Source organism: Bison bison, unplaced genomic scaffold (assembly GCF_000754665.1).
Source record: "Bison bison bison isolate TAMUID 2011002044 unplaced genomic scaffold, Bison_UMD1.0 scf7180017864533, whole genome shotgun sequence".
In the NCBI taxonomy this organism is placed as follows: domain Eukaryota; kingdom Metazoa; phylum Chordata; class Mammalia; order Artiodactyla; family Bovidae; genus Bison; species Bison bison.
This window is the reverse complement of record NW_011495082.1, coordinates 14,521,946-14,535,317: the sequence shown is the minus strand read 5'-3', so window position 1 is coordinate 14,535,317 and position 13,372 is coordinate 14,521,946. Positions and strand designations below refer to the sequence as shown.

Sequence of the window (13,372 nt, the reverse complement as noted above, 5' to 3'; positions counted from 1 at the left end):
CTTATCTGCAAGAAAAAAAAAATACTATAAATGCTTATCCTGGAACAAATTCAAACACACTTTAAAATATCCCCAAAGACTTGGAGTGCCAGAAGATAATGAAAGTATTTAAGGAAATTATAATGAAGGGCACTAATAAAACAGTTACTTTGTCTACACTAATTATATCAGATACTATTCTTTAAATTATACTTCTAACTTTTTCAAATGAATTTTATACATAGAACCACTCTGACAAGTATACAATGTAATTATTTATTTATAGTTTCTGTAAACACAATCCTTAACAGATCCTATTTCTAAACCTTCAGAAAGTAGCATTAATTGAAGCTGCAGGCCTGGAAGTATATTCAATGAAACAATCAAAAAATGCTTTTAATATTTATAATACAGTTATAAAATTTTTCCATACAGAAGATAAGGCTTTCTATAAATTATATGATGTGGTAAATATGCCTATTTTCTTACCTTATTGACTAGTTTATGGTAATATGAGGTTATATTTTCATCACACATATTTATACACTTTAATTCTATTTATACATCAGGCTTTACTGCTACTTAATCTAAACCACAGATGCTAAGGAACTTCTGCTAATAAGAGCCATTACAACCGAAAGCATTTAATCCAACCAAAAGCAAAGGTATGCAGATTTTACTAACTTAATAAGTTGTCCTTTATAATCATCATTAACATATAGAACTTCATTGGAGATACCTATGAGAACGAGTAATACTCTTTTCCAACTTAATGTTTTATCTAAATTATAATAAGCAATCTATAATAGATCTCTAAATGATTATGTTGTTATAAGCTAAGGAAATTCCAATATATTTTTGAGGGTAAATTTAAGCTTTTTAAAAAAATACATATTGAAGGTTAATAAAAAACCTGCTACTCATGAACAATAATTGCCCAGAATTCATGTATTCATTCAGGGTCCCCTGCAAAACCAATTCTCTCTTGCCAGCTGCCAAGTTTAACCTTCAGAAAATACTTTGAATAGTCAAGAGTGACATATTTTCATTGTCTGCTCAACATCTATTATCTCCTCTTTGCTAATAAAAATACTGATTTAGTTTTATGAGCTAAGTAGGGTGACAATATGCTGGAAGGAGGGAAGGTTCTGAGAAATTCTGATTTCCTGATAAAAGGACAGATGTGACTTGGGTTCTTGCCTCTCACTGTCTTCTTTTCTGGTATACAGATGTGATGGCTGAAACTGCAGCAGCCATATAACTAAGATAAAGCTTTAGGTAAACCACACACATGTAGACCCTGTCATCAAACTGCCATGGAACAGATGCCAGCAGCCAACTTCTGCAGGCTTCTCATGATATGAGAAAAACTTGTGAGTCTCTGTGATTCTAGATTCCCCACTACTTATATTAAAAAACAGTCAAACTAATAGAAGTAGAGAAGAGACTGGTGGTTACCAGGGACTGAGGGAAGAGGGAAATGAGGAATTGCTACTCAAAGGGTATGGAGTTTCAATTATGCAAGATGAATATGTTCCAGAGATGTTCTTGCTATGTAAAATTGAACCTAAGGTTAACAATACTATATTCTGTGCCTAAACATTTTAGAGAGCAGATCTCATTTTAAGCATTCTTACACATGCTTTTCTATGAAGTAAAGCAAATGTGTAGTAATAATACATTTTATGGAAATCTCAGTTTGGGTATTTTTCAAGCTTCAAGAATGTTCTGTCTCTGTAAACATTATGCAATGATACAGTATAAAAAAAGACATTTTCAAGGACAACCTAAGAGCTAACTCAGAAAATCCTAAACTATCAAAACAGCTATTAAACCAAATCAAGTTGGAAAGGGAAAACTGTCCTAGTGTAGTCAAGAATATTGTTATTCCTTCTTCATTTAAATACACTTGTAAATATTAGATTCCTGGAGTTTTTTTTTTTTTTTCTCCCTGGTCCTTTTTAAAGAAGATACAATGTCTTTGGATTGTACAGAATGAACACTATCTGAGAATGCTCGGGAAGGTTAATGCCTTAATAATTGTGTTTAGGACTTTTTGTTCATAAACTTGAGATCCTTGTCCCTTTACTGTCCTGCAACCCAACTCATATAAGTCAGCCTTCTGGGTGGTAAGCTCTGCCTGCATTGCCCATCCAGCCCAGCATATACCTTAGAGAGTCTGCGACCCAGACTATCACAGCTGAACACAAATTCTGAACCAAAGCAGTAAGCAAGCATTTTATTAAACAGATCAACTGTTGTATGAACAGAAACTTGTGATTCAGCTACTCTATAAGAGTTTCCATTTGACAGAATTACTTTAGATCAGTCTAACACTTGTTCTAGCTTTGTACTGTCGAGAACAATAGCAATCTGGCAATTAAAGTTAAAATTTCAATCAGTTAAAACCCAATAAAATTAATAATGGACATGAATTTGGTAAACTCAGGGAGTCGGCGATGGACAGGGAGGCCTGGCGTGCTGCGGCTCATGGGGTCACAAAGAGTTGGATACAACTGAGTGACTGAACTGAACTGAAAATTAAAAATTCAGTTCCTGGGTCATGCTAGTCAACTTTCAAATTTCTGAAAAGCCACATAAGGCTAGTGTGGCTACCAAATTAGACAGGGCACCTCTAGACCACGTCAAGAGATGAGAAAACAGCATTACCAAACAGTGTTTAATGTTACATAATCATTTAATAATATACACATTGTTCATGTTCTTTACCAATAAAGACATTGTGATGATAACTGGAACAAGGCAAAATTTCTTTCTAAGGCTCAGTGTCCACAGAAAAGTAAAACATTGAGAAAAACCCCCTAAACCCTACACAGACATTCTCTTTAACTGTTTAAATAATAACAAAGACAGCACAGTTCCCTTAAAGTGGATCAGGTACAGACTATCCTACTAGTAACACACACTGGACATCCTCAAATACCAATTTCTAGCTAAAATAAGCATTAGTACTTTGACAGATTCCTATACATACTCTATTTACTTTGAATAACCTTAAGTGTTTATTCTGATAAAATGTTATGCTCCACGTTGAAAGTAGTGATTTAGAAATTAGAATTATTTATTATAAATTATTATTTGCAAATTGATAACTGTTTGAATAAGATCTTCTTAAATGAGAGCTTCTGGTCAACACACTTAGATCTGTTTCCTGATTCTGATATGCTGATGTTAATAACCAGAAAATATTCTGTGGCCAAGTAACACTGAGCACAAATGTAACGAACACATATAATACAGTATTAAATTTAATGACAGAAGAGAAGAGCTAAGAAGCAAATTTAGAGTTTTTAAAATTACATACATGGCAGAAATTACTAGAATAGCCTTGAAGTGATAGAAGTACTAGCTTTTAAAAGCTGCCAACCAAGATTGTCAAAATGTCCTTTAGTGTACACCATTATAAAATAATAACAACAACTTTACTCTTCAGCAGAAATCAAACAGAATAACAAGGTATTATTTCCACTTGTTTTGTGTTATGAAGTAATGTTTAAAACTACATTTTTGAGACTGGTTATGAGTATTTATTTCCAACATGCTTGTAAGAAAATGAAAGGTAAGTTTTGGTTAATACATAGTCATCTCTGATTTCTCATCACATTTCTATCAGAGAGAGCTAAAATGTCCTACACAATTGTTAAAACACTGGTATGTGGTTTAGTTTATAATTCCTTTGAGTAAAATGTTTCATTAACCAAAAGAAATTATGTCTAATATACAAATAGATGTAATAGGATAACAATAGCAAATTCAAGAGAAATTATATTAACTAAACAGCTTGAGCTATGTTTTCCCACATATGTACAAATTTTCCCAATTTAATCATATTAACCTCAAAGCTTAAATTAGCAGACCTAGTGGTAATGATGGTTAACTCCCTAATATCCATTCAACCCCAGATGATAATTCTGAACTAATTATGGTATTTTCATTTTTCTTGCCACAGTTCAGTTTAGCAATGATCACATAACCAATGATACGAAAAACACAAATAAAATTCTGTTAAACAGTTTCTGGGGAAACTTTTCTCATTCCTAAGGAAAGAGACACCAAGATAGTTGTACCTAACTTTCATTGAAAATTACTGTTCAGGGGCATGATTATAGGAACTGCTGGCACCATCCTATTATTGGTCTAAAAATGAAACTCACACATGAAGACAGTCAGAATTAGGAGGATCAGGGGGAATAGAAGCCAGAGCCCTGATGTACTGTTCTTGGAGTTGGCCCTGCCTGATCTATCTTATTACATGAAAAAATAAACTTCTCTCAGGAGATTTAGATTAAACCATATAGTAGCAGTTCCATATAGTTCAATCTAATGCAAAGAAATGGTAAAAATTATTACTCCAAATTTTAGCCACCAACAACAATCATTATTAAAATCTTGATATATTAAAAGCCACATCCTTTTATAGTCACTCAGGAAGAACTGACTACAAAAGGCTAGTTTCATACTGTGATTAAATCATAAGTAAATAAATTGATCTACTTTCTGAAAATGACTTGTTTCTTGTTATTTTAGAGACAGAGTTTGGAAAATAAAGGTGAAGGAATTTTAGAAAGCACTTAAACAATGAAGGAAGCATCAGTAAGAGATGCTCCAACAAGAATCACCAGCAGTTTTATTGCAGACTAATATGATTCTGTGTTGCAACTAACAAAGCAGGCAAATAATATTTACATTTCTCATTTTAGGGGTCCCATTTGATCGCTTCTCAGCCTTTTCACTAAGATCAAGTACAGGGGTCCCCATGTGAAAAACAAACAATAATACTGTGTGCTAGTATAGAGGACAGAATGAACAGACTTTAGAATTATTTTCTTTATGGGTATAAATCATATAAATATTTAAAAAATGGAATGAGGATTGCAGTAGGAAGAGAAGCCTAGATAATTTAAACTCTCCAAGCCTCAGTTTTCCTATCTTTAAAGTGAAAGCAATACAAACTACTTTGCTAGACAGTCTCGATGAATTCATCGTATACGTAAGGAGCTTAGTACAGCGTCTGGTACATCCTGCACTAAGGTAGGCATTTACTATTAAGTGATTATTATACCTATTATAATTCTGCTACTCTACTCTCTCCAGTTTTCCTTCTGGCTCAGTGACAGGATCCGTGCCTGATCTTATCCCTATGAAGACATTCTCTCTACCACTGCCATTCATTCCCTTGGATTTTCTACCATTTATATGACTGCTCTGGGAAGCCCTTGGTAAAAATCCTCTTTGAGGGTCTACAAAGACCTTGTGATATACTCTCCATATAAGTGCTGATTTTTCCCTTTAAAAATAATGCATTAATCATGGCATTAACCATGATTATCAGCCGTTACTAAAGTGAGTCACAGTGGGATCTATACAGAACAGTCTCCACTTAGGACAGTTTGACTTAACAAGTCTTTGATTTTATGATGATGTGAAAACAATACGGATTCATTTGAAACCATACTCCCAATTTTGGACTGAAGATAATCCAACAAGATCTTTTCTCAGGCTAGCACGATCTCCTTTGTGAAGCTGGGCAGTGGCAGGGAACCACGGTTCCTAGTCAGCCATGAGATCATGAGGGTAAACAAATGACACACTTAAACCATTCTGCACTCATACAACCAAACTTTAAGTGTAGTATTCAACAAATTACATGTGACATTCAACACTTCACTATGAAATAGATTTGCGTTAGATGATTTTGCCTAACTGTAGGCTAATATCAGTGCTATGGCTAATATAAGTGCTCTAAGCATGTTTAACGTAGGCTATGCTAAATGCTGACGTTCAGGTTAGGTGTATTAAATGCATCTTCAATTTATGATATTGTCAATTTATGATGGCTTTGTGCAGACATAACTCCATAGTAAGTTGAAGGAGATCTGTTCATCTTTTCCATGAGATTGGAAATGTTGAATAAATTGACGGCATAATGCGTGTTTAATATCTGACACCTACACTGGAGGGTTTCCCAGGTGACTCAGTGGGTAAAGAATCTGCCTGCAATGCAGGAGACACAGGAGATGTGGGTTTGATTCCTGGGTCGGGAAGATCCCCTGGAGGAGGGCATACCACCCTATTCCAGGTATTCCTGCCTGGAGAATCTCATGGATTCTGGCGGGCTATAGAGGAGCCTGGCAGGCCACAGTCCCATAACATCAAAAAGAGTTGGACACAACTGAAGCAACTGAGCATGTATGCATGCGCTAACATTTGTAAACCAGAGAAGTCTTACCTATTAAATCTACTTCAAATAAAGTAACAGTTTTTACTCTATATCTCATCAGAAAATAATCTCTATGTTACAGAAGGTAACAGAAATACAAACACACCTCTACCTACATGTTTTTGAAACTTCTGTCCAGTAGCAGAAAAGAAATGAGTCTACCTCCCTCAAAGTGAGAGACAGAAAAAGAGATCCATGTGTGCACAGACTTTGGGGGGAAAAAAAAAAAAAAGCAGATATCTAAAATCAGTGTAGGTATTATTTAACATTGTTTGAAGAAGAAAATAAAAGGAGAAAAAAAAAATAGCCTTTGCTTCTTGGCACCCTGAAGTATGCATCCATCTCACTGCTCACTTCAAAAGGTACAAAAGCAGGCTGGGCCTAGAGAAGAGCCTTTCCTCTGGTTTTAGCAAGGCTGAAAAATGATAATCAGGAATCCCAACTCTAGCTCAAACTTCTTTGTTCTTTATTCCTGGCCTATGGATGTATATCTATTGTTAACTGCACGAGGCTGGGTATTTTATCCATTTTTGTTCACCACTATCCCCAGAGCTTAGTGGAGTGCTTCAGGATACATGGCAGACAGTTTATCATTGCTTTTAATGAAGAGATGACTCCATCCAATTTATTACATCCTCTAGGATATCACAGGCACCTCCAATATTCATGGTTAAAACTGACTCCACACCCTTTGACAAAAATCCCACTCCTATAAATTTACCCTGAACATACACCTCCAACAACACAAAAATATGTATGTGCAGGGTTATTCACTTCAGGATAACCTGTAACTGCAAAATAATTGAATGAAAACTACCCAAACACGAAAGTATAGGCAACTGATTCAATAAACCATGATACATACACCTGTGGAGCACTACACAGCTGTGAAAAAGAAAATCTCTATGAACTTACATAGCATGACTCACAGGAGTACTATTAAGTGCAACCAAAAAATATAAAAATATATAAACTATAGGCTACACCTTGTGTAAGAGAGAGAAATGTAAGAAATATATATTCCAACCAACTTTCATCAAAAGAATCACAGAGGACCGACAAGAAAGTAATGAAATTGACCATCTACAATGGGGGAGGGTGGGAAGAATTGTGGAAGGGATCAAGAGAGCAGTACTTCTCTGAGTGTATCCTAGAGTGAGCAGGTATGTATTCTTAAAATTTTCTGGTATAGTTTTTACTTTTGGAGGCGTGCTGCTGCTGCTAAGTCACTTCAGTCGTGTCCGACTCTGTGTGACCCCATAGACAGCAGCCCACCAGGTTCCCCCGTCCCTGGGATTCTCCAAGCAATAACAACAACAAAAAAAAAACCCCAAAACAAAACAATAAAGATGGGAAAGGCAGAAAAAACTAGAACAGAAACAAACAACTTAAATTATATTTTAAAGGTCTACTGTAAACACTGAAAAGGGAGAAAAAAAGAACTAAGCCAAATCACTTACAATACCTGACTACCCTCAGTTCTGGGCAGGATGAGGTTGTAAGGAAAAAATTGCAAACAAATCCTAAACTCTTAGTAGTACGTTTGTCTACTGTATATGCAAAGTGATTCTGACATGGGATTAGTTTTATTATAAGATTGAGCAGTAAGTAAATGTGTTGATGTTGTTGGGAGCCAGGATGTTGCTGGAAGTCATTTTTAACACAATGAACAAGAAAAATGTCATTATGGAAAAGGAAGAAAGCAAGAGAGAAGAACCCAGTGGGGATAGACTGGAATGGTAGAATGGGAGGCGTGAAGTAACAGTATATAAAGTATGCACATATATGCAAATGTGCATGTATATTGGAGCAAGAAATGTAACCCACTCTAGTGTTTTTGCCTGGAAAATTTCATGGATAGAAGAGCCTGGTGGGTTACAGTCCATGGGGTCACAAAAAGTCAGACACGACTAAGTGTGTGCACACACGTATACTCATGCATGTATAAGGGCACATATGTGTGTGTAAGTGTTATATATACATTCATAGAATTGTCTGCTGAAGGATGTCTGATAGCAAAGAGCTCAGCTGGTACCCAAAGGAACCAGCGCTCCTTTGAGAAATGGCTGATTCCATGGCTGGTGCAGATACAAAATGAGCCTGGAACACCTTGTTAGGCCAGAATGTAAGGAAATTCTTAAAAAAAAATGGGAGCAAGTCACAGGGGCATAGAAGTCAGCCTGAGTAGGCCCCCACTGGCAACTACATCAATGAATTATAAACCTTCGAAGAAAGAGAAAATCATGAATCTTTACAGTCAATAAGATAGACAGTAATAGTGTAGGGTAGTGTGAAGTCACTCAGTCATGTCCAACGCTTTGCGACCCCATGGACTGTAGCCTACAAGGTTCCTCCGTCCATGGGATTTTCCAGGCAAGAATACTGGAGTGGGTTGCCACTGATAAGACAGATATATAGATAGATAAAGAAGAAACAAGGATAAGCTCTTGCTAACAGTACATGTCAGTGCTAAATGGTAAATATGGAGGAAATGTTGAATCACATTGTAAAATCACAATTTTACAACTATCATGGTGAAGATTAAATCAGGCAAGAATAATGACAAATGGGTACTAAATCTAGGGGGAAATTTTGATGAGAAGCAGAATACTGTATGATTTTAAAGTGCCTTTGTAGTAGTTGCATTACCACTGCTACTCAAGGACAGGTGAACACTGTGTGTCTGCAGGTAAGGATGTCCCGAAAAGGATGCACAACGATCTATGGAGTATTTCCACCAAGAATGCATACTCTGAATCTAATAAAGAGGAAATATCAGAAAATCACTTTTATATAAAATGAGCGGGATGCATTCTTCTGTATCATGATGACTGGGAAAGAGAGAACGTAAGAGAAAAATGAAGTAAACTGTTAAAGATAGGTGACTCTAGATTAAAAGTTTAGGATACTTTTTGTAATATTTTTATTCCTATAACTTTTCTATAGAATTGAAATTATTCCCAAGGGGCAGGGGGAATTAAGTAATGCATGTACATAGGCTCTTTGAAGGAAAAAAAATCCAACAACATAGAAATATATAAAAGGAAAAGTAGAAAATGAAATGTCAGCCCCCAAATCTCACCTATTCTCCACTGGAAGGTAAGCTTTACAAAGTCAGGATATTTAAAATTTTTCTTTTCTGTTTTGTTGCTTTTATGTGACCCAAGCCCCTAGACTAGTGCCAAGCATTAAAAAATTGCTATATGAACTAGCTGCTATATCACTGATTTATTGGATGGATGAGGCTTAGATGATAAAGAATCCGCCTGCAATGTGGAAGACCTGGGTTTGATCCCTGGGTTGGGAAGATTCCCTGGTGGAGGCCATGGCAACCTACTCCAGTATTCTTGCCTGGAGAATCCCACGGAGAGAGGAACCTGGTGGGCTACAGTCCATGGGGTGGCGAAGAGTCAGACACGACTGAGCGACTAAGCACAGCACACAAGCACACTTAATGATGTGCCGTCCTCCTTACTTAGTCCAGACATATGTATAAGTTTTCCCCAAGTCATTTAAGTAAATGGTATCATAACATTAAGAAATTCAAGCTTATTTCATTATCAATCATCATTGATAATTATCATTATTCCCAAAACTTGCATCTCCATTATTACTGGGTTCTTTGTTCGGCCTGAATGAATATCTTGGCCAATCCAGTATTTCCATTTCTCTATCCTTCACCTTCTAAACAGAATACTTAACTCCTGTTGACAATATCTTTCAAAGCCTCTTGAATAATTCACTCCACTCTATTTCTCTTTTCTTAAAAAACAAATATATATATGTATATACACAGATATTTTATTTATTTGCCTACTCCAGGTCTTTATTGTGGCATGTGGGGTTTAGTTCCCTGACCAGGGATTGAACACAGACCCCCCGGTATTAGGAGAGTGGAGTCTTAACTGCTGGACCATCAGCAAAGTCCCAACTTCTCCAATGCATGTATACCATCTAACTGATCTTTTTCCTGGTTCCCTTACTTCTCCAAGAAGTCCCTACTTCTCCAATGTATGCATATCATCTAACTGATATTTTTCCTGGTTCCCTTACTTCTCCAAGAAGTCTCTACTCCTCCAATGTACATGTGTATCATCTAACTGATCTTTTTCCTGGTCCTCTTGCTGTCTATCATAATCTTCCTCCAATTTATGCACAGTTATCTTCAAAATATAGCTTTCATTATGTTTTCCCTATCTTAAAATTTTCCAAGTGGCTTTTTGCAACCTGTTGAATAATTTGTAACTGATTTAACATGGGTCACAATCTGCCTCTAATTTATTGTTCTGCCTTTTGCATTCAAAGCTCAAAAATCATTCATTCCCCTATTCATTTCTTTCATACATACTAATATAGTATACATTTCTTTCAGTTCCCTGAATATACTTTACTCTGTTGCTTCTGATTCTCTGTGACTGCAGTTCTCTCTCCAACTCCGGCCCCTCTAGCCACCCTTCATTTAGCTAATTTTTATTCATGTTTCAAGTCTCAATTTACCTGTCACTTCCAAGAGGTTTTTCTGGATCATTCGTTTCTGCAACCCCACTATATATTCCCACATCATCCTATTCTTCCTCTTTCTCTGTTTCTGTAACTCTGACTCATGTTTAGCTCCCTGATGGAATGCAAGCTTCAGGAAAAGAGGGGTTTATGAAAGATAAATAGGAGAGAGAGGCCTGTGATGAGGTGAGACGCAGATAAGAGATGGCTGTGGGTGACAACCTCATGGAAACTCTCGCCTTCTTATATCCCTCCCACCTTCCCTGCTTCTGCTCCTCTTGATCTCTCCTAGGCCACTTTTCCCACTACAACAAGAGGTCTCATTCTTCAACGCACATCTGATTATTTGATTATATACACTCTAGCCAAATAATATCAGTAACAATAGCAGGATAACAACAAACTCTTTAAAAAAAAAAGACAACAACCGAAAAAACTGGCACCTTCCCAGGACTTGTCACAGCTGATCCCCACATGCAACATGTTGCACGTATAAATACACACGCACATACAACAGTCTGCATTTTAGACATTCTGTGCTGCTCACTTTCTGAATAAACTATCATCTGTCACAACTACAAACTCTGGGTTGTTTTTGCTGACTGTAACAACCTTTGTCTTGAGTCAAGCACACTTGAAATAGACAAGCTAGGCTTCAAGTTCAGTTCCTCTTTGGAAACAACCCTGACTGACTAAGTCGACAACTTCCTTTTCTGTGTTCCCTTTCTGTGTTTGTGCAGAAAGAGGTGCCTCATATGCACTGAAGTTTTTAAAACATGACAAATACTATACTTTTAAAATATAATAAAAACTTTGCAGAAGATTAAAGGAAAATAATTATACAAAAAGTGAGACTCTGCCCCCCAATCCTACTCCATGAGCACCTTCTGTAGGGTCAGCCCAAGAGGAGAGAAAAGATGAGCTGTTTGCTCATTCTCAGTTCCCAACAGTATTTCAAAATGACTCTCATTCTAGTATGTAAAGATAAATATCTGTTACATACAATGGCTCCTAAATGCATGTGAGGAACTTCATCTGACCTAAGCAAACAGTTAATAACTGGTAATATTAGACAATGGGAACTATACGGTACTTTATAGCCAAATTAAGGGCTTTTCATGGCATATATTTGAATGTTCTAAATAAACCTTAGAATGTTCTAAATAAATACATTTTAATGTACTTTATTCATGTTTATTTTCACTAAGATACAGAATTGCTAACGAGCAAATACAGTTGTTTGGGTCACACTTATATATCTAGACTCTACTATTACTATGGCATTTTATGAATATGTTTTTATTAAATGAATTAATTACCAGCACCCAAAAGCTCATATATACTTGAGTTAATAATCCAATTTTTGTTGAGACTTTTTTTTTAACCCCTAGATTTCTATTACTTTTTCTATGTATGTACCTGACTCTGGATGCTGGCTTTTCTTCACCCAAATAATTTCTCCTCTATTCCAACATGGCCTTCCCTATTGAGTGGAAACTTTATTGCTTCCCTTCCTCATGCCATCTGCACTGAAACTAGGCTATATCCATGTAACTCTGTTTATCCAAACCTTTTAGGAAAGCTCTTAACTCAGTGAGAACAGATATAAGAACAGACATAATAGCCACAGTATCAGACCGCTGACCATTAGCCCCACAATTTTGCCAAAAACGCTGATTACAAATAAGAGTAACAAAGACTAAAACCAAAATATTTTCAGAATGCAGAAAGAAAATCAAGTTTACTAATCTCCCTCTACACCTCCCAGAACCTCCCCCCGCCCCGCTCACATGCACATACACACACAGAGGATTATCTTCATGCAGCAGCAAAAGGGAAGGAAGCCCCACAGGAGCCCTGCAGTGACAATTTCTCCGGGAGATGGTATTCTATCCTACACAACTATTTTAGCAAAGCAAAGTGAATGTGAGCTATTGGTTGGGTAGCACAAAAAACTTCATTAAACAGAACCCAAAACTCATCATTTAGGATAAAAACTGTTAAAAGAAATTCAACTTTAAACTGCTCAACACTTACCTTCGAGGATGATTGGCATCAAACAATGTGTTATCATCCTCCTCATCATCTTGCTCTAAAGGGGTCAATTCCATGTTTTCTATGTTAGTGTCCAAAACCCCGTATCTCCTAGTCTTTCGGTTCCTTCTTCTCATCCTATTAAATAGAAAATATTAATGAATAAAAATTATTTCTAAGTGTGGTATGGATGATTTTAATTTTACACTTATTTGTAAATTAAAAATAAATTATTCCACTTTCTGACACTGAAGGTGTTCAGTATCAGAATGGCTACATTTCAGAAATGTAACCAGTTAACCATTTAAGATTATTTATTTTAGATTACTTTTTAAACAAAACCTACTCCTGTATGTCTGTGTGCCATCACCATTTCTTCTGACTGACACACTTTCTTCTCTGTCAGCTGATAATGTAGACAGATAATCTCTTAAGTCTTTGTTCTGGTCCAATAGTTTTACTGAGGCCTTCTATTCCAGCCGTTCTCTCATCTCTTATAGGCCTTCTTACTTCTTAACTTTCAGCCCCGCTAAGAAACTGTATGCATCAGTTCAGTTCAGTCGCTCAGTGGTGTCCGACTCTTTGCAACCCCATGAATCGCAGCACGCCAGGCCTTCC

The 13,372-nt window shown here is 36.4% G+C and overlaps 1 protein-coding gene across 1 annotated transcript in view; it reads right to left on the bottom strand.

The window, feature by feature from the left end:
* The window catches only part of FAM174A (family with sequence similarity 174, member A), a gene marked incomplete at its 5' end in the record, with an annotated part of 23,166 nt that overhangs the window by 1,765 nt on the left and 8,029 nt on the right, over nucleotides 1–13,372 (bottom strand). Inside the window, one exon of the mRNA XM_010832003.1 lies at nucleotides 12,754–12,892. Coding sequence (XP_010830305.1) covers nucleotides 12,754–12,892 — 139 coding nt within the window. The remainder of the gene's footprint in view (nucleotides 1–12,753; nucleotides 12,893–13,372) is intronic.